The 26,709-nt window shown below is 31.3% G+C and overlaps 1 protein-coding gene across 11 annotated transcripts; it reads right to left on the bottom strand.

Annotated features, from left to right (window-relative positions):
- Nucleotides 1–1,874: 1,874 nt before the first annotated feature.
- Nucleotides 1,875–18,423, bottom strand: LOC122517495 (probable phospholipid-transporting ATPase IA). Of its 11 annotated transcripts, none has more exons than XM_043635903.1 (22): nucleotides 18,367–18,423; nucleotides 15,930–16,326; nucleotides 10,437–10,672; nucleotides 10,014–10,112; nucleotides 9,816–9,926; nucleotides 9,468–9,715; nucleotides 9,099–9,379; nucleotides 8,732–9,026; nucleotides 8,404–8,633; nucleotides 7,957–8,321; nucleotides 7,740–7,877; nucleotides 7,506–7,658; nucleotides 7,219–7,416; nucleotides 7,015–7,114; nucleotides 6,684–6,928; nucleotides 6,469–6,594; nucleotides 6,252–6,392; nucleotides 6,067–6,185; nucleotides 5,856–5,990; nucleotides 5,648–5,752; nucleotides 4,066–4,097; nucleotides 1,875–2,023 (listed from the first exon to the last, which is right to left on the bottom strand). In XM_043635903.1, exons 1-22 carry the CDS (start codon nucleotides 18,418–18,420, stop codon nucleotides 1,926–1,928), a joined length of 3,906 nt encoding a protein of 1,301 aa, XP_043491838.1. In that variant the 5' UTR covers nucleotides 18,421–18,423; the 3' UTR covers nucleotides 1,875–1,925. The 11 variants fall into 11 exon arrangements, with proteins under 11 accessions (XP_043491838.1, XP_043491836.1, XP_043491834.1 ...); XM_043635901.1 differs by lacking the exon at nucleotides 4,066–4,097 and adding an exon at nucleotides 3,141–3,238 and having other exon boundaries at nucleotides 1,875–2,073; XM_043635899.1 differs by lacking the exon at nucleotides 4,066–4,097 and adding an exon at nucleotides 3,141–3,238.
- Between the last annotated feature and the right edge of the window lie 8,286 nt (nucleotides 18,424–26,709).

The following is a 26,709-nucleotide window of genomic DNA, read 5'->3' as shown; positions in this document are numbered from 1 at the left end:
ATTATATATTATAAAGATCTAAAAACAAATATATTTCGAAGCAAAATACATTAATTACGAATTAATGAAAAATTGTTATATTTACGTATAAATTTATTTCTTAAAAAAAAAAATCTATATTTCTATTTTATTATTATTATTAAAAATAAATTAGTACCCCATTTATTTTATCATTTTATTCCGAACATAGTGTATACAATATTGTTACTATACATATGCATATAACTCTGTTAAAACAGTCATCAGTCGTAAACTTAAAAAAAAGAAAAAGAAAAAAAATGTTTGATGGATGGAAGAGTGAATCCTCGAAACGAAAAGATCCATGTATATATATTCATTCTTGACTAGATAACAACGAATATGTGTGTATGTATGTACAGTAATGAAATGTACAATGTTAATAAAAAAAGAAAGAAACCAGAAAAAAAAAAGAAAAAAATTAAAGTATACAGTATACAGTATACAATATACAGTAACATACTTATAATGTTGGGATAAAAGGGTTAACAGTCTTTTTCTGGTACGAAGTGAGAACATAATTTTTCTTCTTCGAACGTGTAATACGATCAAATTGGAAATGTAATAAAAAATCATTTATTTATTTATTTATTTAAATTCGCATATTAATTCATATTCCTTTGCCAGAGAGAGCCAGCCTGCTGTTGTTTTCGACGATTAAATTCGAATATTTAACAAACAACACACGTTCGGAGACGCGTGAGATAATTCATGAAATTATTTAACATTCACAGTCGTAATTAAAAATTCATTTGAAAATTGGCCGTAATCGTCGAACAAAAACCTTCATGATTTTTATACTTATTCTATATTTTGTTGTGTATGTATGTATCTATGTATTTATGTATGTGTATGTGTATTATATTTTTCTTTGGCTTATTTTATCTTCTCAATTAATTTTCATTTTAAGATTATTACGTATAAGCGTATCTTGACTGATAATTATCAAAAATTGTGGAAGTAATGGTTCCATAGATGTGAACAAACAACTTTGTACGCTTTTAGAGTTAATTACTTAGCCATTATAATTAAATTAACAATAAAAACTTTAATGAAAAATGCATCCCAGAAAAAAAGAATAAATGTTATATCGGATTATTATTATAATTAATATTATTATTATTATTATTAATAATATAATTTGATAAATATGTACTACGTACATATTCTTTTTATTTTTATTTTATTTCTTTTTTTTTTTTTTTCTTATAGAATATTTCAAAAACAAATTCTAAAATATTTAAAATACTTGTTATATATATCAAAGTTTATTTCTTTCTTCTTTTCTCTCTCTCACTCTCTCTCTCTTTCTCTCTCTCTCTCTCTCTCTCTCTCTTTCTATATATTTTATATATATATTTTAATTGTATTTTTAATTTTTTTTTTATTTACTTTCCTTTACTATTCTTCTTTCATTTTATATCATGTATATAATTTAGAATATTTTTAGACTTTTCAGAAAGACAATTTAAAGTGATTTTATCTAATGAAATTCGTTTATAATTGTAGAATGTTTTTTGTTTTGTTTTGTTTTTTTATTTTCTCTTCTCTAATAAGTATTCGTAGAAACTAAAAAAAGATCGATTCGTAGAACATCATCATCCTGATTTTATTTGTATTTTTCTTAGAAGTATATCGATGATAATGATAGATTGAAAAAGGATAGAATAATAAATTGGTGCATAAAATGCATAAACGACAGGCTTTGTTAACGTAGAAATGGCACACTTTGAGAATTTATTCTATCTCTATATATTATATTAACTCTCTCTCTCTCTCTCTTGAAATATTTTTGGGCCGACTTATTGTTAAAAAAAAAAAGAAAGTGTAATTTAGTCGGATGCCTTTTTTTGCTATTTTTGTTGTTGTTGTTGTTGTTGTTGTTGTTAAACTATTACACATTAAGATTACATGCCGCCTGGTTTTGGAAGATTTGTATCATAAGCTCTGATCACATCCGTCTGTGTCACTGACCCTCCTTCCTCTTGAGAGAATGCGAATCCATCTGTGCATCACGCAGCATGCGCAATAACATATTACGCAAACTATTAATCTCTGTCGTATAGAAATGATTTATTAATTATTATTAAACGTGCACGCAAACCCCTGCTTCGGCAAGCGGTGATAAACTTACTTGTTAAAAATGTATTAATAAAAGTTTCTTCTTCTTTTTTCTTCTTTTTTCTTTTTTTTCTCTTATAACTTTAATCTTTTAAATATTATATTCGTAAAGAAAAGAAAAAAAAAAGCCATATTAAAATAACAAAATATCAAGCTTTAGTTATTTGAATTTAATTAGCCAGATAAATGCAAATATATTCTCGTTGTTTATTATTATTATTATTATTATTGTTATTATTATTATGAAATGATAAATACGGATAGAAAGAATATCTAATTGCAAGTATCAAATTGATGCAAATATTAATGCAATCGGTGCTATCTAATTTACAACAGGGTGAACCAAGTTTTAAGGAAACTGATTTTTATTTTTTTTTTTTGTAATTTTACACCCCATACGTGGGTGTATAGAATTCTATACACCGTGTACGAAGTAAAAAATCAGTATCCTGTCCAATTTTGGTTTTCCCCCTCTCTTATTAGATATATTATATTTAATATATACAAAAGTTACATATTTATATGTACAGAAAATTAAAAAATAAAATAAAGAAATTTATAAAAGTTGAGAAATATTTGCTAGTAAACGTGCTTTGAAAAATTGTAATAATAATAATAATAATAATAAAAAGAAAGAAAGAAAGAAAGGAAGAAAGATAAGAATAACGCGTTGATTTAGCTAAAGCAGGTGGATTATTACTCGTCTAAGCGTGTGCTCATAAACACAAATGATAGAAACGTTTAGTATGTGCAATATTAGAGAAACAAATATGTATATTACAATGAATTTATTTTGTTGTTTTCATTGTAGCTAGCTGAAGTTGAGGATTATAAATGGATAGCAACGTTTTCTTTCTTATTTCTTTTTGCGTGTGATTAATTAATTGCAATTGTCCAATAATTACAATGCAACAATCACGCTTCTTAATTAAACGAAGGATCCGGTAACGAAATGAAGTAAAATTATCCAACTTGGCAGCCTGTAAAGATTATAAACTTACGTGATAGTTCCACCTCGACATTTGCCCTGGAAGTGGCGTTAGATCGCCTGGTGAAAACACTTTTAACGTTTTTCAGAAGCCGCGCCGTCTCCGTCAATCTGCAAAGCCGGGGGTCATTCAACAATTTCTTTCTTCCCTGTTCTTTTATTTTTTTTTTTTTTTTCTACAAAAATTCTCTCCTCTATTCTAATTTACTTGTTTTTTATTTGGTTTGTTTGTTTGTTCCTTCTGCACCAGCATCAATAGTTTGATGCACTTTATATCTAATTCTATAATTATTTTGATTTTTTTAATTCTGCTCTCAAACATTTCAAGGATTATTCTTCGCTCATTGTCTTTCAAATATATATTTTTTTTTTCTATAATCTGAGTATAGAAATATTTTAATTGCAATATCTCAAAATCATTGTACAGAAACCGAAAGAATAATAACGCGTAACATTTTTATCGTTTTCCAGTATTAGATTTCATATTTTATCTTCAAATTAATCGGGGAACCACCTTAAATTTTTGTTCCCCCATATCATATATGTATAGCAGCTTTAGAAATAAAGGGTATATGTTTTCATTAAACATGCCGTGTATAGAAAAAGTGCATAAATTCTAATTGAAATTGTTCGACATGGTAGAAGAACGCGTATTACATCAAATATTGTTCCGACAGAAGTAATAATTCTTATGAGATAAAAAGTGTGCTCTGATTGTTTCTGTGTTTATATAAGCATTTGATGGTGCACACAAATAAAATGATAAATCAACACGGGATAATACTGTGTTTCAAGGTAGTCCAAAAAAAGACAAAAATCCAATCAAGAAATGCAAGAACATAACACATTTTGCACACTGCTTTATAAGCGTTTAGCTTGCTTTAAAGCGTGATAAACAAATATAGCAATTTCGGTTACTTTCTACTGGGAGTACTTACACCTCGCAAGGTCGGCGATGGCATGCACAGGCCTGCACAGGATACCAAAAATAAAACATACCAAAAAATTGCATTAGCAACAGCAATTCATTGATTCTAATTGATATTTAGCAAATGATTATTATGACTGGATCAAATGGCAAGTCGTTGGTATGATACAAAAAAAAAATACTTCATCCTCCTCCTCCTCCTCCTCCTCCTCCTCCTCCTCTTCCACCTTCTCCTCCTCTTCTTTTTCTTTTCTCTGATATTTCAATGATTCTGAAATGACTTATGATTTATCAAATATTTTAACTAATACTCCTGAATATTATTAATGTTTATCATAGCTTTACTAAAGAATAAAATTAATATACTAATCGTATGAATACTATATTTACAAAATTCTAAATTGTATTTTATTTAACATGAATGGAATATAGTGCAATTATTTGAACATTATCTATCTTTATAAGTACAACTAATTGTAATAGTAATAATCTAATAAATTATTAATATATTGAAATAACGAATATATCATATTTTATTATATTATAATATAATAAAAAATTAAAGTATAACTGTGCTATATATTATAAAATCTACAGTACAACTTTTTTTTATCAAATATAACTATAGAAAATTATAAAATGTTTTATATTATGATCACAGATCTGATATATATATATATGTATATGAGTTTTGAAATGAAAACATTCTTCTACGTATATGTAGTACAGATTGTTGTTGTTGAGTGGTGCGAAAACCAGGAATCATTTGACGTGAATTCAAGAGGGATTGCTTTCATCCTATTTCGTCTTCTACAGGAATTTATCAATGCCCAACATCGATTTAATCGTCTCTTCGTGGAGCTCGATTTCCTGTTATAATTTTTGTAACTCTATTCTATTAAACGTTACTTATGCTATTTGTCCATAGATTTATCTTCCCCGTCATTTATTGTACAATAAATAAAATAGAAAATTATAAAAAAATGGAAGACGAACGAAATCAAATATTAATCTAACAAATTCGCATATGAAACGCAACTATTATTCATTTAAAAAGAATATCTTCTTCATGGTTAGTCACACCAACCACGCACAGAGAAACTTCACAATAACACAATTTCATTTACTAGATTGATAGGAATTCTATAACTGTATTTTAACTATTAGGTTAGACAACTAAAGCCATGCACAAATTCATTTGATGATAGAAACAAAAAATAAATAAATAAACGAAAAGGCTTTTTATCTAATTATACTGCTGCATTGCATGCAATTTACTTTTATAACTGGATTGTCTTTCTGCAATGGTACTTGTAAAAACAAAAATATACTAGCTATGAACAGGTATCATTCTAACAAAAACAAAACTAAATGTTTGGATAATATATTGACAAGATGAGAGCAGATGATATGTTTAACTATCAGTATTTCCTTTTTAAAATGATTCATGTGTCATCTTATGTTCGTAAAAAAACATTGGTATATGTTTTATATATAATGATCACTTGTATCAAAAAGACGCTCAAATTTATATTATACAAATAAATTTCATTAAATTATATTTATATATATATATATATATATGTACTTACGAACTCCTATAATCTTGACCATTGAATATATCTCCGGGATCGGATTTTCTAATTTCATTTTCTCTAGCTGCCGCTGTTACTGATTTCCACACTGTATTCTTCACTCTACAGAAACAAAATAATCTCTTATGTTAAATGAATCATTATTTTATATATATATATATATAATTATAAATCGTAAAAATGATTTTGGGAATTTTTTACTCACGCTTTTACAGTAACATCAAGAAGCAATACTGCTGATGGAATAAGTATAAGACCTAACCAAAATACAGGCGAAGTGAATAACATTCTGTCATTGCCCAGCATGACAGCTCCAACATTTAATACAGGCCAAAAATTACTGAAAACAATTGTGATATTAAAATATCATCTATTTTTTTCATTCTTTTTAAATACATTAGATGAATAGAAATTACCTGTAAATCAGAATAAATAAGAACCAAAGTATGATAGATCCCCACGTTGCTGCATGAGTGACCCATGTCCAAGAATTAATTATTAATCCGGCCTTTCCGCAAACTGTTACTACAACATACTAACGAATAAAATTAATTTTTCTGATAAATGACCATTAAGACTAACATAATTTATTTCTACTTACAGTATAAACGAAATTTCCTAACAAAAGGTAGCCACCATCTCTACCATGAGACCATACGACGTCTTGTTTAAGAGCCATGAGTGGCAACCAGTAAAGTAAAGATGAATGAATTAAGGCATTTATTATCCATACCCAAAACACCTATGAAATATAAAAATGATGTTTTATACAATCAAACGTTAGAAGAGCCCATACATTTTATAAAATTAATACATACTTTAATATTAAATGACGACTCCCCAGTATTTTTCGTTGCATACAATCCTGGATGAGCTAAATGAGTTTCTGCTGAACAAACTTTATCAAAAAGACCCATAGCCAAAGGAGGTGCCGCCGTAAATACCTATAATTAAATATTGCAAATCTTACTTATAACATCCATTTCAAATATTAATAAATAAATAAATAAATATGAAAACATATGAAACTTACAACATTATAAAGACCAATAGACCATCTCTCAAAAAGAATTTGTCCGGACCAGCCAGAATATATCGCGAACCATAATTCAATCACATATAAACATATATTCTTATAAAACGAATATAGAATTAATTTACACATTCTACTATAATTCCAAGAACCGTGAACGAATAATAGACGTTTCAGAAAACGAAATTGTGCGATGGAATAATCGGATGCACAGGCTGCTTGTAGACCTTCCACACCAGATATTCCTAATTTGAAAATATTTATTTATTCAGAGAGGATTTTGTTTATCTTATTAATTATAATAAAAATGTATACTTTATTCTATACACACCAACGCCTATGTGAGCTTTCTGAATCATTGCTACATCATTCGCGCCATCTCCAATTGCAAGAGTCACAGCTTTTTTATTACTTGTTATGAGATCAACAACCTGTAAGACTCTGATATATTAATAATCAAAACTTTATATGTTATAATTGATTTATAATTAAATCGCATCTTCTATCATTTAATTAACAAAAATAATCAAATCACCTCGGCTTTTTGCATCGGCGAAACTCTGCAACAAATAACTACCTTGCATGCCGAACATAAATCTAAAAAATCCATTCTAATATCGCACGACAAAGCAAAGTCCAAAGTATTTCCATCTATTATCAAAGCCACTTCATTCTGTCGTTTCAAATCAATTCCAAAATCTTGGCAGCGTTGAGTAATAACTTCTCTTGTTTTCTGCAAATCAATTATTACTGATTAAAATCATTTATTTTTCAAAACTTTCTATAACCCTTTTTTAAAATGTATTATAAACTTATATTTACATCTAAAGAAGATTCATTGATGATATACAAAGGCATTCCATGTGTGATTAATCTGCAAGAATAGCCAATATTGATTGCAGTTTCTTGCTTATCACCAGTCAACACCCAAACATTAATATCAGCGCGAAGTAAAGCCTGTATTGTTTCTGGAACCTAAACGATATCGTATAGAAGTTAAATTTTGATATATAAGAAAGAAATAAATGTAGATATATCAAGAAAATCAAGACTTACTTCGTCTTGCAATTGATCTTCAATAGCTGTTGCTCCTAATAAAGTTAAATTGTTTTCAATGAGATCTGCTGCATGTTCGAGTTTACTTTCACGATTTGTCATGCTGATTGATGCATTATGATAAGTGTCACGCCATCTCTGTTAAAATATATTACAAAATATTATTCCACATTAAAATACAATCCAACGTTTAGTTGAAAAACAAACGTCGATTTACCTGATACAAATTTTCAGGTACTTCGGTAGAAGCAAAACAAAGAGTTCTTAATCCATCGGTTGCAAACGTTTCTAAATGTTCCAAAGTTGCTTCGCGAAAATCATCTTCTGATTCGGTATCATCCGGTGATTTTGGATTCAATCGTTCATAAATTACAGAATCGGCGCCCTTACATAAAAGTTTAATCTCTCCTGTTGGCGTTTTAACTATTACAGACATTCTTTTTCTAGCTGACGTAAATTCTATTACGTTTAATATTTCATATCTTAATCTTTCACCTAAGGCGATTATTTCCACGTAAGCAGGTGTTCTAGTATCGAACACATAATTATATTTACGTGCGCCATCAACTAGTGCTCGTTCATCTAGAAAAAATATTACGAAAAGACTGTTAATTAAATTAGATTATTATTTTCAATGATTAATATATAACAGTATATAAGATACCTGGAGATGCTGCATGATAAATTATATTGTCATCTATTTTTTCAGGAATGACTGTATGACAAACTGACAACATTATCATGAAGTCATGCAATATAGAAGCATGATTATATTTCTTTCTATCGGTAGGACGAGATGAACCTTTGGTCGCCCTTCCTTCAAGAATATCTTTAACTAATTCACTATTACTAGCACCTGGACTATCGATATTACCGTTTGATGGATTGGGAAGGCTGTGGAATAGTTTCTTATGTAAATATTAATAATGAAATATTGTTAGTCAAAATAAATTCAAAGAAAAAAAAAAATACAATTTCTTTCCAGGACTCACTCGTATAATTTGCCACCGACGGAACATCTTTTAAATTCCATAACGTTTCTCGTAAGTGTACCAGTTTTATCTGTGAACACATAATTAACCATTCCAAGTTCCTCGTTAAGATTACTTGTACGAGCCATTGCAGGTGTGTCCGATTCCGCATGATACATTTCAATATCCATGTTAATAAACGTAGCTTGCACAAATCTAACTACTTCTAATGTAACTTGCAGCGAGATTGGAATCAAATTATTGAAGAGTATGATGAATGTTAGAAGATTGAAAATGAAATTCTTCGTCATCTCCTCTGAAACATATATATAAAAACATAGATTTATATAAATTCACAAAATAAAGATTGACAGGTTTTCATATTTACCGTTTAAACCCAAATACCAAAGTCCTGTACTATTTGCATTCGTCCATATAACATTGAATATTGCAGAAAGAAGGCACAACAAAAGTAACATAAAGAATAGCATGAGAATTTGTGTATTAGTCAGTCGATCTAATGTAGATCTTTTCAATGGTGCAGTTGTTGTATTATTTTGCATAAGTTTAGTATCATGACCGGTGTATATTACCACACCAAATATCCATCTTGTATTTCTTAACATAGCCCCTCGGAGTAATAATTGATCAGGTCCCAGAGCTACGCTCCTGTAAATACGAAAATCAAATAAAATCGTAACTTGTTTGATATTATGCTATAAAAAACAATATATTTGGTTGTAAAGATAAGGCTTACTGTTTGTTAGTTTCTCGAAGGACTCCGTGGAATTCGTATAAGTGTCTATTAGGTGGTTCGCACTGTACATTAGCACGAAAATTCATTAACTCGACTGTATCCAAAAGGGTTGCTGTGTCGGTGTGAGCCTGCCTAATTTTCAAATTCGTTTCTCCATCCAAATTGGCCGTTTCTATGAACGACATACCCTGCGGCTCTGACGACGATAACAAGATCAAATCAGCGGGGAAGAAATTGTTGTTGTGGACCTATGCATATGAAAGGAAAAAAAAAAAAAAGGTTTCAGCAGGAAGATGCCATTTAACATTCATTATCGCAATAATAATCTTGATGCAAATAAGGGTCAACCTTAACCACATCTCCGACGGCAATGTTACGCCATTGAATCCACTGCCACCGTCCGTCCCGTAACACTTCTACTTCTCGCATATTAATCTCGTCATCTGCTCTATGCCTTTTCTACACAAAATCAATCGTTTATAATTCATAACAAAATCAAAATCTCTATGTTATTCGAACCATTATAATAACAATCGATAAACTTACAATATCTTCAACGATTTCCTTTAATGCCGAAACACTCAAAATGAATATCAATGGGACTAAAGTTGTATAACGTCCGGTTGGCGATACATCCGGTATTTGCTGCAACATGAAGAAGATTATAAATAAGTATATTTCATTGATCGTTTTTTTTTAATACTTATCATATAATTAACTTATTACTAAGCAGCAAGTATTCGTATTAATAGCAACGTCAATTAACAATAAGAATATAATTGAAGTGTTTAATATTCGTTAACAAGAAAAGTATTTGATTTTATAAAGAAATAGGTCAAATAAAATGAAACAAAAATGAACATATGTGGAACGTCAAGCAATATTATCCAATTCCAATAATTAAATTTGTCATTTTTACTAATGATTAATTATCAAAGGTCATATAATATATTTTTACAATATCTTTACCTGCATAATTGCGATGAAAAGGAAGAAACAATTACTGTATCGACGAAATTGCTCGAAAAGGAACATGGGTATGAAAGAAAGGATAGAGTATTTGGCCGTGGTGATGTGATTATTTTTATATTTCACTGGTTGATGAGGTGCATTGACGAAAACCACTCTTTCGTCGCCATCATCGTATTGACGAGAGGATGGATCTTCACCTTGTGATTCCCCATTTTCCGCCCTTATTGGCCCTACTGTTATAAATAATTATTATTAATATCTTACACGTACACAAAGGAGGAAAAGGATAAAATATATATTTATATATTTAGAAACAAATTGATTAAAGCCATACGACAAGTAGATTATCCAATTTATCATCGTTACGCATTATTTGACCTAATGCGACCAATTTCTACCATGTTTCTTTTCCTTTTTTTATTATTCTTTTACCGTCAACGTATATAATTTTCTCTCGTTAACAATATAAGTGGCAATTGCATAGGTTCACACATTTTCACGTTGAATATACATACAAGAAACTACAACATTAGAAGAAAATTCGCAAAAACAAAAAGACTATCATCGTTAAAACTATTAGAAAAAGAAATAAGAAAAAGGAAACAAAGAATGTTTTCTTTTTTTCTTCATTTTATATACATTAATTAATAACTTAATTGAATTAAATTTTTTGGACTGGTAGAAACAGTAAAATATTTCTGCAAAATGATTTGATAATTGAGACATGCTTCTATAAATGTTCAATTGGGGTTCAATTAAAACTTGTCTTTCCAATCGCATAATTAAGTACGACTTACTGTTCTGATCGTGCAAGTAAAGGTATATACGAGATCTGAGTTCGTTGAACCATTGCACCAGCTTTGTACTCGTAATATCCATGACGGCCGGTTATTTGTCTCTCTCACAGCATCCTTCTCGTTCCTTGATTCGATCTCTACACGCATAAAATGCAATAGTGTTCGAGAGCAAAGACTTACGAATAAAAAGAAAATTCGATGTAGTAAATGCTGTCTATTTTCTCTCTCTTTCTCTCTTCTAATATGTAACAAGAAGTCAATTTTCTTGATAAGCGATTACATCAAACAAACGTAAATCACTTGAAATGTATCTTGATGAACTAGAAAATGTTCTATTAGTTTATTTTTTCTCTCTTATTTTCTCATCGTTTAACAAGAAAAACTAACCAAACATCATCGGATTACAAATTCGAACCTGGTAATGGAGATTTGATGATTACTGTATCTTGTTCCGATAAACACGACAAACAACAAATATGATATATTTTTTAACGATAATCCTATATCTTCTGAACGGGAAGATAACATTGCAAGATTATCGGAAAACAAAATCAAACTTTATGTTTTATTTCACGACTTTTTAATCTCTAACAACACAACTCAAACTTGTAATAACTAACTGTAGTATTTACCAACGCGAAATCTGATTGGTCGTAACGTTCGAGCTTATTTCGCGACGATCATCGATTTTTGTAAATCGATAATCGAAATTTCGATAGATAGGCGAATGATTTCGATAATTCTACGCGGCAAATTTTAAAACCCTGTTACTATTAAATTATCATAAAATATACGAATAAAAAATTTACGATCGGAGGGAGAATCTGTATTTTAAATACTATTATCTATATATATATATACTACTAAACTTGTATTATATATGAAGTAAAACGAGCCACGATATATCTAGCAATTTGGAATGCCTCTACGATCGATCCAAGGTCGCATTACTCCACAGAGACACAACAAGCATACACATACATCCCCTATATACCCGAAGACGACATACTTCGTAGAATAATTTGCATCCCTGAGAAAGGCGTGGTCGCTAATAACACCCTGTTATAAGCTTATCAACTTTTACTTGTCAAATACGATTAATAACAACTCGATAAGTACATTACATTTCAAAAGAAAAGCCTTATTTTTTTTCTATCAACCCCTTACATCTTCTTACCAACGAACACAAATATATCATCCGTATGCATGCGTGCGTGCATGCACGCACCGAAGATTAACTGCAATTTACTCCTGTCGTCCTAATTCGAACGCGTGTCATTTGCTTAGACACGAATGATCATCGAGCACGGAGATAAGATAAACGTTCATCTAATAACATAAGAGATCGGAACCGATGACGTTTCGAGCTGTCAGAGAAAATCATCCCGAAATCAAATTAACCGAGCGTGTATAACCGATGCCGCCAAAGACTCTGACGTACTTACTTTTCAAATGACGCCATTATTCATTTAAAAGAACATTAAATTATACTCGCGAAATACGATCCTCGTATCTTTCTGTTGATTAAACATATTACGGAACTGCATACTATTTTGTATATATCTTTTGAACTTACATATACTCTTTGATAACACATTTCCTTTGAAAATACCACCACCACAACACCAACTACTATTACATACAACCACTAAATCTATTTCATAATCGGATACAGTAACGTTTCAATTAATTCTTTGATATTCAAACGAGCAATTGAAATTATTTATTCGATCGAAATCTTATTAATAGAATTAAATCTAATTAATTTTCATCAGATGAAACGTTTAACGAAGTAACGCGATATTGTTAACGAAGTTTCTATCGAATACGAGCATTATTCGTTTCGAGATCAAGATACATTACCGAAGTGTTTAACATCTTTCGAATATGCATAGATACAAAAATTATAGAAAAAAACAATTTAAATGACAATAAACGATAACATTGAAGTAAAATAATATCGAGAAAATAAGAAAAGGGTTTAGAAAACTCTCGTCGAAATCTTACGATCGATCTCAAACCTTTCGTTCTGCTTCACGGTCACGGCCTCGCTTGGAAGGTGGCAGAGTACTCCTCTTCGTGCTTCACAAACACACACCCACGTTGGATGCACACTAATGCACTTGCCTCACTCAATCATTCTCTCTCTTTCTCTCTCTTTTTCTATCTATCTATCTGTCTATCTATATCTTTCTCTACCTCCCACAAAGGATAATTATTCCCAACTCGTAGGAAACGAGTTGACTGGATAATTTATCACACACAACACAACAAAATGATAATCGGTCTAGGTCTTATCTAATAGTAACCGGAAGAAGAAAACTTGGGAAACTCGATGATGTCACACACCCCCGTTCGCATGATGACCCGACGTACACGCGTGCACGTGCATCACGCACTATTAAACTCCCTAAAAGATTTGTTAAACAAGAGAGAGAGAGAGAGAGAAGGGAAGGGGTGTAGGTGGAAGGAAGGAAGGAAGGAAGAGAGAAAATGTCCGATTAAACGACAAGGCTCGAATAATTAAATTAATTTGTTATACGTGATTAAACTTCTTATGATTATAATATCGAATACGTTGGATAATAAAAATGCACGAGATTGCCGCCTCCCGTTTCTGTCAAGACTGCTCGAACGTTTCCTCCTCCTCCTCCTCCACAACTCTTCTTAGTCACGGTTTATGCATCATATAGAATGAACACCGCAACGACGATGCGAACGCGACACATACCTGTACATTTTTATCAAAGTGCCCTCCTCTATTAAAATCAAATGATTGGAAGATAATTTTTCGTTGATTTTAATTGGAGAATAATTAATTCGAACGACGAATGAGAAACGCGGAATATTTTATACATTGATAATATACAATCGTATAGAAGATTTTTTCGAATAAAACGCGTAACGTGATTGGTCGATCTTTCTCACGTTTGCCAACGTTAAATAGATTATTATTTCGAAGAATAGAGTAAACAAGATGAAGCAGGAGAAAAACGATTATGAGAGAAAGAGGTATTAATTATCGTATACTGTGATTAATCGATTATGACATTTTCTACAATTAATATAATGCATACGGGACTACCGTGAAGATGAGCCGGCCCTGCGGATTGACGAACGCGCATGCGCTCGATGTAGGCAACAAGTTGGTGTCAGCACCGGGCTTTTACCCCTTCCCCTACAGTTTTACTTACTTACACTATTGCATTTAAAATAATATGTATGTATGCAGAGAGCGTGTGGCGAGGAGTATGACGTCGATAAACACACAAGCAACGAATGCCCAAAACCGATAGGCCAAGGACACGTTGTTTCCAAGCGTCGACTGTTATGCGCGGGAGCCTTGAAATCAATTAGTCCAGGAATATCAAATTCACGAAAGATCGTATAATTAAAATAACATAAAACATGAATTTCTTATGATAAAATAAATATCATGATCGAATTGATCTATTATTAATATAAACATTCAAATTACCGATATATGTATAATTCTACCGTATATATTAAATAAAAATTGCATAAAACCAAATTATGCGTCAACTCTAACAAGAGTTGTTATCAATAATAAGTTACTCGTTAAAAGGTAGTATTACAAAGTACTAATTATAAGTTAAAAAATGTTCTTGGATCCTGTAAATAACTACTCGTAATTGCCTATCTCGAGAAAAACTACTCGTAATTAATGATTATCTTGGATTACCAGGAAATCTTGCAATTATCGCGTGCAATCATGCTTCCCATTCGACAGGCCCATTATTTTTGTACACATATGTATACATCATACAAAAGAATCGATCGCCTTTCGTTCAACAAGTGTAGGTTTAACGAGCTAACACCGTGCCCGGTTGCTCTTTAAATCCATTTCTTTTTTCGATCTAACGATTAAAATTCATAAAGCATAGTCAATAACAAAAAGCAAACAATTTCGATATTACATTTCATTGTTTCGTTAAAATAATTCGAAGATAATGAATATGATATAAGTAACTAAACAAACATGTTAAATATTTCATTCTTCATTTTTGCAAAATAATCGTATTATTATTACGATTGCAAATGAATTACAATATATCCTTGAAATTACTCAAAAAGTTATTCAACATCAAAGATATCTACCTGTCGTAGGCGTAACATAGATGCGCATTAAAGGCTTGCACTCTATCTAAAAGATGCAAACGATAATAATCTTTGGTATATAACGTCACGTCCATCAATGACCCAATAAACTAGTCTATTCCGTACGAAACACATTTCCATTTCTTTTTTTATTATTAGATTGTTTTTAAGAATATATGATATATAAAATATTTGAAACACATTTATGATAGGAATTTCACTTGGATAAGTTAACATTATAACAGACTGAGTCAATAACAATACTACCAGTCAAAATAATATTTTATATTCATCGACTTTTTGATACCTTAAAAACAATACAAACAAAATAAATAACCGATATGAAATAAGAAATAAATCAAATCTCTTCCCTATTAATTATATTTAACAATTTCCTTTAAGATCTGTAAAAAAGAATGACATTTCAAATGAAAGTAATAAGTAATCGACTCAACTAATAAAACTATACAATATCGTTATTTATATACCTTTTCATTATTACCATTATTATTGTTTCGTACGAAATAGACAGAAAGTAATAATAAATAAAAATGAATAATGGGAGAGAGAATACCTTCGGAGTTGAACTCGGATGCAGGTGTTTCCTGTAATTCGATGTGTTCCCGGGTCTTGCCTCTTCCACTGTGACGCAAAAGAGGATCCAAACGAAGGCCGATATTATCAACGTTATCGATATTTCCTAAATCGATCGGACTACCTATGATATAGGGTCCGGTAGATTGGTTGGGTTGATTGTCCTTTGGGGCTTCATCAGTAATACGTGTGTTGTTACTCGTAGTTGGTGACGACAAAGAAGGGTTGTTACGGATTAAATTGCTGCTGTTGTGCGGTGATGTTCCGTCCATGTGAGGGATGGACGAGAGATCTGGTGGTGTATATGGTCGCAACGGACCGGGACTGGGAACCCGGGGGTTCCCCCTGCCAGGTAGTTGCATTGAACGAGCTGGAGCCTAAAATGTGCATACATCAAAAACAGGATGATGATTAATTCGCTAATTACGTAAGCTTTTCCTTTGGAAATTCGAGATTATAAAATTTTATTTCTAAATAATTCGCGTGTATTTATTTATAAGTATATATACACGTACACACTCGTACTAATTATTTTTGAATAATTATTTGAAAAAGAACAAAATATCAAGAGAAAAATAATATTTCTTCTCGTTTAAATATTTAATAAAAAATGATTATGCTACGTATTATACAACAATATTTATATTACGTATTCACATGTCATCGTTGCATTTCCGTAGATAATGGTTTGGAATAGATCTCTTGAGTCATTCAACATGTTATATATGCAGTAACCTTCGAAATTGCTATTAAACTAATCGATAATACTGGTCGAGACTTATAATAATACAGATAAATAGTTTTACGATGTTTTGCCTTTATGCGCAGAAAATAAAAATATAAAAAAGAAAGATACACGATTACGAATATTTTTGATACGTTGATTATTCAAACAAATATCACGGATATATGCATATATATATATATTTTTTGTAGCACTCAATAGGAGACAACTAAGCATGAAAAAGCACATCCTACATGTATGTGAATGTATTTTCAACGAACGGAATAGTGCATATGGCATATTTCCGAGTAAAACTTATGTTTTGTTGTAATTGTAAAGCGGTCACACATACACAGATAAAATTATATGAAAGTTTAATTTAACTTGACGACAGAACGACAATTAATTATTTTCCTTGTATACGCATATTAAATAAGCAAGAAATAAAATTATTCTAAGTAATGTTTTTGTTCCGAAATGTTTATCGTACACTACTACTATTATAAATAATAATTAAATAATATTACATTTCGTCGCGTGAAATAATATTAAAATTAAACAGTGAAACGCATAATTGAATTTTCATAGAAGTCGATCAAACAAAGTTAAACACATTCCTTTCACGAATCTTTGTATTATAGATTTTTGTTCTTTTTATTGTTGCTTCTTTTTCGAATAAGAATTACGAGAGATGAATTTTAACGCGAAATTTTGCGGCCTTCGAAGCTAGCAGGTGAAAATAGAACGCGGAAACGCGACCACCGCGAATATGCGGCGATAGTGATCTTCTTCGTTCTAAATGCCACAACCGGTCGCAGCTATTATTTTCATTTGGATGAGTGGTCTTGAAACATGATGCGACCAAACGGACTGGCGAATTTTTACTAAATTATTTTCAACTATTACTTTCAAAGCAATTACATTTGTTTATCCTTGTAAACAACGCCGATATCAATAATATTGGAAAATAACATATCCAAAAAAAATATTCTTTTTAAATATATTATAAAGAAAAGTACAGGAAAAATAAATTGGCAAAACGTAAGACGTTGTCTCTCTGTTCGTTAGGAAAAAAACTAATACTAAAAAGAAAGTTGGCCCTTTCTTTTTTCGCGTTATAATTAATTATTTTCATGAACGTTACTGTCACCGTTTCGTTCCCCCCCCCCCCGTTAATAATTAACGATAGGATATCATCGATAAATGACAGTTGGTGTGTACCTTTTGATGGAAATGTTAATCAGCTAGCTAGACAAGTATGTATATACATGAATACATAATATATACAATATATAATATATGTAGGTATATATTCGTACTACATGAGTGCGTGCAGTTAGCTCGAATGATTTATTGCTCATTTACTTAGGGTAATTTTCTGGGGTGGGGTGGAGGGTGTAAGAAAAAAAAGGGTAAACAAACTAGAAGAAGAAGAAGAAGAAGAATAAAGCTCGTAAAGTCACTCTGTTGTTCGGAGATCTCACCTTGGAATTGGAATGAACAAACTCCGAGCATGATAAAAAAGTAAAAAACAATGTAAACGTTTGAACGAAGAGAGGGATAGATGAAGAGCAAAAAAGAAGAAAATAAAAGAAGAAATAGAGGGGTGGGGGAAAGAAATAAACTCGAATAAAATTGGATTCCTCTGTTCGAAGAACTATAGGATGAGAAGGTTGGATGAATTTTTACTCACTACGAACAAACGATTCGTCCGAGATGTATTTTTAAGCGGCATCCTTCCTCCCATAAGTTTTACAATCCTGATCACATGAAACCTATACACTGTCGTAATTCCTATCGGTCCACCAATGACGCCAGCGTTCGGAAATAAGTCAATCTCCCTGTCGTGAGCCCTGCCAAAGCAACTAAACTCGAAACACGTGGGCAAGTGTGTGCGAGATATTGTTGGAAGAAATTATATCGTCAGAGAAAACGTATATATATATATAGTATATACGTTTTTCGTCGTCGTTGTTGTCTGGAGGACAAACCCATTTTCCTAATTAGAAAAGGGTTATAAAAGTTGTCGAATAAAATGGTAAAAATAGGTTCCACTTTTGAAGAAAAATGTCCAACACAAATTTAATAGGAATAAATAAATGTTCCTCGCACACGAAACTGTTAAATCAGGAATTGATACGTAATCTCGAATAAGAGAATCTTATATATGTATTAAAGAAATATTACGAATTAAATATCTGTGATCTTATTAAAAAAAAAAGAAAAAAAAGAAAATAAAATGTGATACTTAAAAAATCAACATAAATTCTTACTTTTTTTCTTTTTTCTTGTTTTTCTTTAATTCTAACGAAGTAAACGAATACGATAATCGTAACAGCAACACACGAACGACTCGTCACTAACGCGTGTTCGACAAAACTGACATTCTTCTGGTGCTGCTGTTTTGGTGCTGCTTATCGTTGTAGTCTTCTTTCCTTGACTAACACGAGCTATGAAAATGTCGAAGAAATTTCGAATCGAAAACGAGTGGGGGTGAACACTTTTATAATCTTGGATAGAAATAATCTAATATTTAATTCGCGAAATCTTGTAGTTTTTTCTGTGATAACCGACGTTAGAAAAATAAAAGAACCGATGATGATGATGATGACGACGACGAGGTGAACGACGACGAGGTGAACGACGACGACGAACGTCATGGAACCCACGGCAAAGACTAATGTTCTTTCACTAACGTGAACGCGACTCTAACAACTATAGATACATACATACTTACGTGCAACATGATATCATGCGCTTCGACGACCGATAGCGATGTAACGAGAAAATGAAATACGATCGATGTTTTACCTTAATAGAAAGAGAAAGAGAGAGAGAGAGAGAGAGAGAGAAGGAACGAAATCGATCGAAAATATTTGAAATTCGATTGTATCTCATACAACATTGTTCTGCGAATAATACTTTTGTTAATATAATTAATTTGTAAATATTTCCAATATAATTAAGAGTATCAAATTTTCGTTTTAATTAAGATATCTAATCAATTGATAGATATATATATATACTTTATCATTTGTGTTGTTATTCCAAAGTTGAAAATAAATATCGAAATAAATATGAACGTAATCTACGTCTAGATTCGTATAAAATTATTTTTCCTGTAAGTGTGAAAGCCGCGATAAAAGTTTTAGCGAATAAGTAGCGAAAGATTAAAACTAAAAGTAAAGAAAAGTTATCAAGTTTTTCCATGGGATCCCCTCGATTCTCTTACGAGATATGGCTCAAACTTTGTAAAACACTTTCATTATAGTTTATGAATATAATATATATATTTTTTATTTTATTCTTATTGTCATACTGTGACTAGTTTTATCTAGATATCTATAAAGATATCTTTACGTACACATTTTTAGTACGAAGATCAAAAATCCCTGGCTTTTAGATAATTTTATTAACACACTCGTTTACCGATAAATATTATTTTTTATATATATAGGTCACATCGACGAGATATAAAAGTCGTTTGTTCGAAGAATAAAACTTATATTTTCTACTTCATTTAATGTAAATATCGATTATATGTAAATTAAAAGGAAAAAAAAAAGAAAAATCATGTAATTTTTTTTCAATCGAACTAAAACTAATTTGCAATGTTAATTAATTTCTTTTATCGACGCTGACATTATCAAATATTTCTCGAAAACAAAAAATAATACAATATATATATATATATATATATAAAAAATTCAGAAACTAACAAAATCAATTTGAAATTATACATACATATATAACGTAACACGAACAAGTATATTTATGTTATACCTATGAACGTTAAAAAGAAATATACCTTGTGTTGTATAATAAAAGATAAAGTCTGAACACGAAAGCTATGATGTGCGATAAGATCGAAGGTTTCGAAGGACGCGAAATAAAGAAATAAGGAAGTTATCTATCACGGGAAATCTTATAGAAATCTTGATCATTCAAAAAGATTCTATGATTATACTGATTAATTCGTCATATTTAAAAAGAGATAATCGGAGTAGACATAGATACGAATGAATATAGTTGAACCCGAATGTCGAATAAAATAACGTGGATAGATCGTCGATAAGAAATTGCTTCGTGGTTACTGAGAATCTCGAAAATTGCCTAGCACTGGTCAAATGCTAAATAATAGAAAAGAATCGATCGGGTTTGGTTATTAGGTCTGAAATACCAACGTCATCGAGGATAGTGTATTAAAGTTAAGCTAATTTCATTTTCTTTTATTTCCTTTTTCTTTTCCTTTTCCTTCTTTTATCCTCACCCTTATCTCACAATAGAGGTCAATCACCAAAGGACGCCCTTTAAGGGAACAAGGATATTCCCTAAAGGATATCACGTTTGGTAATCGTGAAAATGTCAATTCTCTGTAGTATCGTCAATGTGGACATTCATTCGTGCGAAATGATTTTACATTGTACGAAATCAAATCAAATACTAAGTCTAAGTAAATATGTATTTCGTTATAACGCAAATAGAAAATATTATTCCGAAAATTATAAAGAAAATCCTATTGTTATGTATATTCAACTAGAGACCACGAATGAGTTAACGGTTCGATTGAATTTAAACTCGTGAAAATATATCTGCTGGTAGACTAAAAAACAAAAGACAAAAAGAAAAGAAATTTTAAAAGAAAATATATAATTATAATTTTTGATTTCTACTTCTTGTCTCGGATCGAAAAATAAATCAATCGATAAAATAAGGAAAAATCTATCAAGAAAGAAAAGAAAATATATTAAAATAATACTTTCTCTAAATTTATTGATTAGTCGATTGAAACTTTCAAGATTTTTTCGCGTTATTACTATGAATCATTTATACGCATATCTAAAAAATATGATAAGCAAGAACAAATAAGGTGTGGTCTTCTATACCATTCGTCCAAGCCTGTCTTCGTGAAAATAAGGCGTGTACCATCGTACCTTCGTGTTTGCAGTTGGTAACGAACAATTTCGAATCCCCGATAGAAAGAAAAAAAAAAAAGAAAAAGAAATCACCTATGTAATAAAACCGCACCTTTCTTCTGAATGAGCTTTCGTGTCACTCTTTTTATCGTTGAGAATGACACGATTTTATAAATCACATTTCGCGTGTGAAATAAATATCGTATGTATTCGTATAAATAGATTAGTTAATAAAATAAAATCAACTCTTTACGTTTGATCATCCTGTCATACTAATAAAGTTTCATTTTCATTCTGGAATTCTACAAAAATATTATCTCAATCATGGATTCCCAAAGTTTTGCCTGGATAATATTAATTTTATAACACAATCGTTTTTTATATTTTATATTAGACAATAATTATTTTTTACTACATATTTATACTCTCATATAATTACTCAACATATTGTACATACAAAATTTAATATTCTTTCAATTGAACAATTTTTAATTACAATATGATCAAATATAAATTATCTTTATGAATTCAAGATATCACTAATGATTTGTTTGCTAGCAGCACTTTGGGAATCTTTGATCTAAAGTATACATGTATCACGATGTGTCTATTATTTCGATTAGATACTGTTATAACAACTCGTGATAACGAATTCATATAAGTTTACGTTCCTATCAGCTACTCAGTTCATTCGCAAATACACTTGCGTGATCATTCTCGTTATTTTGAATACTCTTCGCGTTTCAATGGTAGGGCAAAACCTTTGTCAAGTATATTTGGGGTTGATAGTACCCCATCGTGTTTTCAGCCACTCCTTCAAAAAAAAAGAAAAAAAAACCACGATTAAACGCACTTCGTGTATCTTTCCTGTTACTTGTTCGTCATTGTCGTCAAGACTAATGAAAACTGATTGTCATTTAACTAGTTGTAGCATCATATAAACAGATAGTATTCAATTGAAATTGCATTCGCGAAGTGCCTATCGATCCTACGAAAATAACAATGGTATCAATCTATAATTGTATATATATAAAGTTAGCATAATTACGAATTTGATATCGAAAATGGTACTGAATTCCTGAACTATTACTATCCCGGAAATTAAGAATGATTATTCGATTGGATTTTAATTGGTCGGAAATTGATTTGTACAAGTTACAATGAAAACAACTGTATAAATGACAATAAAAAAAAAAAAAGGAAGGAAATTTGTTAATTGTTATTATGCAACGGATGTTATGTTGTTCCGACCTACAAACTGCAATGAATTCCATTGTAACTTTGATTCCGTTTATCCAATGTTAACGGATTATAGATCGCAGTTGGCACATTTTAGAGACTTTCTAATTGCCAGAAGCAACGAGAATGCGTATAAACTACTGACGGAACAGGTTGTACCTAGAAACATATATGTATATATTCGTGTATATATTTGAATTGTGTAGATCTGAAAGTGAGAGAAATACAGAAAGAGAGAGAGAGAGAGAGAGTGGTCAACCGGTGGACGGTTTAATTTATTTCTGTAAACATCGAAATGTCGCCAAAATACAAACCGTTCATACGAAGTTAAATGCTTTCATTGGCAAATTTCATAATTTCAACATATGTAACATAGAAACATCATCTAGAAAAAAAAAAAATAAAAAAAAGAATATTACGAAGATTCGATAATCTTTGGCGATCTTTCGTTCCTTTGATGAGACACATCGCGAATGAAGAGTTAAGGAAATGTCGTTTAATATAATATATTTGTTTTGGCAAACGATTATTCGTGACATACATGTTGCACGATGATTGGTGTTATTAGTCTTATCAACGATAGGATTTCGTGTATTTGGCCGACTTTCACTTTCAACGTTTGAAACCTGTTCTGTGTTTCCTTGGCTGTTCTAACAGACATCGTAATGAAGTCATAAACGAGTTCATTATCGTTTGATATGAATATCGAATGATCCATGACAATGCATTGACTTTAAGATATTTTTTCATGATTTTTAATTTAACCAAAAGATTAGAAATTCGCGGAAAAGACGAAGTAGATCTTAAGATTCTTTTTTTTTAAAACAACGCGGATAACAATGAAAAGGGACGACGAGGCGTTGATTTGCTCACAAAAATCAGGTCTTCCTTTTTTTTTCTTTTCTTTTCTTTTCTTTTTCTTTTTTATATATATAAAGCCGGCGGGAATTAACGAAAAGGATTTTCGAATTCCCATCTTTCAGGTTGTTCCCATTCTTCGCAAAAATAACCAGCATGAATTGGGTCGGACGGAATGAGAAAAGCTGGCCGGTGCTGCTCGTTGGGCGATATAATCGCATGCATCTCGAAAAATCCTCATACGATGTGTTACTCGATCTCCCTATTAAAACTATAAATAAAACAAAAGGCGCGTAACGAAAGAAAAATTCGTCAGTGGAAAAACACGCGTTCGTTTAATCCGAAGCAAGTCAAAGTAAGTCATCCAAGGATATTTTTAATTGAAGCTTTTTGTAAACGAACTTATCGTTTTTCTATTCAAAATCAACACATCTATTATGATAATATATTATAATACATATGTACGTTTATCTACGCGTTATTTTTATTTTTTCCTCCAACGTTAACTGAAAACGTTCGTAGATTCAAACAACAACAAAAAGGAGGATAGGAATCTCATGTGACATTTGACGTTAAAGCGTGCTACCGAGAATCAAATAGCAATATAAAAATACCTTGAACTCGTTACGGAAGTTAATTTCACACGAGAGAAAATCATAACCGTAAAAAGAGGACACGCGATAGTACAGATCACGTAAAGTTTCTGGATTTAACGTGACTAACACAAAGAGAGATATATCGATTACATACTTCACAGTTTAAAATATAAAAGCAAGACCTTCTGTGAGACATACAATGAATACATAGATACGGAGATGTTACACATATACATAACAGCAGACGTGAGAATTCTCGTGAATGAAGAAGGGAAAAGTCAGCCAAACGTATCGACTTTTCTTCGTGCTGTGTTACACTTACGTGTCTATATTTATATACAACTTACTTTCATTTATATGCAGAATATATATACATATATGTATATACGAACACACGCGTATGCATGTATGTGTATGTGTATATGTACGTATATATGGGATAGTAAAGCGTGTCGCGTTCGCACGTGCTCGATCACGATTAAACATCACGACATACCGTTTTAAAGGATCTCTCTCGAAAGACACTTTGGAGGGCCAAGGTTTGTTCGGTAAGGATCGATGCATTATGCAACAAGTAGTTAGTCTTAAGTGCAATCGCCGTTATATTTTGTCGACCTCGACTTTCGGCATGCAGCGGTTAGACGGAGTGTCGTTTTAATTACGAACCAAGAATTTCAAATAAGTTGTTCAATATCGTGCTCAACGATTGACTTATTCCTCTATCATTTCGAATGATTGATAACAAATAACGAATTAATGAATTAATAAAGATAATAACAATGTTTTTCTCGATATAAGTAGATACCGTACGCGAATCGTTGCATTTATTTGGAACTTGTCGATGCAAGAAGATGTATTACTGTGATTCTGTATATGAAATAAAACTTTCGTAGAAGATATATCACATATCTCTTATGTCTGATCGATCACCATCGTTCACGGAAGAAATATTAAAAGTCAACATGGATATACCTATATACGAAATAGAAATGTCGACGTACTAGAGTCACAAGTGATATATTCTGCATAGGGAGATACATGTATATCAAAGGTCTCCCTACAGTCTAACACCGCATGTCTGTTTCTATTTTCATGTCTTACATAATTTAAGATGCCACGATGCAGTGGTACGTCGATCTCTAAACACGATAAATGCAATAGTATACCCTTGATGCTCTTCTGTTTGCCTGTCTCTCTTTCTCTTCGATATTTAAAATAAAAATGATGAATCAAAGTTAAAAAAAAAACTTTATCCATAGAAGAATATAAAGGTCATCAAAGTAAAATCCTCGAGTGATCCTTGAGAAAAAGAAATAAAATGCACTTTCACTCGATAAAGATATTTCTTATTCTTTTTCCGATAATACAAGCCAGCTATTTAAATTCTGCCCCCATTGTTCCCTACTGTTTTCTCGTGAAATCAATTGATAATATAGCTCGTAAATGCATGTTTGAATCTTGAACTAGTTTTTCTTTTTTTTAACAATCTCCCTTGTTACACAAACTTCTTCACAATTAGGTTTAATCGAGGGGTTAATAAGGTGCCTGCATATAACGTAATGCACGTAATACGAAGTTGAGTCTATTATGACAGAGAAGCACGTGCTATGTCAAAGTGCATTGAAACGTTTTTAGAAATGAGCTTCACTTGTTATCATATCGCTATTCATTTTAAACGTATTCTCTTACAAAATTAACATAATGACAGGTAAATAGATAACAGTAAATTTCGTCAGTACAAAAAAATCGGTTTCTCGTTTTATGGGTGAATGAAAAAAAGAATAAAAGAAAGAAAGACAAACAGGAAAGAGAAAACAAAAACATAGTACTCCACGTGGTTTCATTATTACGTAACTTGTCATGATATAATAGACACTTATTTTTTTTTTTTTACAATTAAAATTTTTAATAAACAATTTTTATATAACGAAACGTTCGACCTAACCTCAAATCTTCTATCTCTTTCTCTCCCCGCCCTCTCTCTACCACCCTCCCTCACTCACTCTCTCTCACTCTTTCTCTCTCTTTATCTATCTATCCTTATTTCTCTCTCGCGAAAGAAGAAAGATAAGTATATCAAAATTATTGATATAAACAAAGAGATATAAGACTCACCAATATGGTGTTATGAGTTCGGTGGTGATTATATTATCGTAGGCATTTTGCCAGCTCGTCAGCATTTCACACAGGTAATAAGGGATTAAAAAATGTAAAATAAAAGAGTACGAAAAAATACCCGCGCACGCACACTGATGCACGCATGCAAGCGACCGAGCAAGCAAGTTAAACCTCACACAGATTCACAATACGCGTGTACTTACGAACGGTCCGGATCACCGCGCTAAACTGTCTCTCTTGCCCCGAACACGTCTTCCCCCTCTCCAATCGCAAGTCGCGCGCATCCGACAGGTAAGACCGGTGCTCGAG

The sequence above is a fragment of the Polistes fuscatus genome, unplaced genomic scaffold (genome assembly GCF_010416935.1).
Source record: "Polistes fuscatus isolate 324 unplaced genomic scaffold, CU_Pfus_HIC Scaffold20, whole genome shotgun sequence".
NCBI classification, from domain to species: domain Eukaryota; kingdom Metazoa; phylum Arthropoda; class Insecta; order Hymenoptera; family Vespidae; genus Polistes; species Polistes fuscatus.
This window is presented reverse-complemented; position numbering and strand designations above follow the sequence as displayed.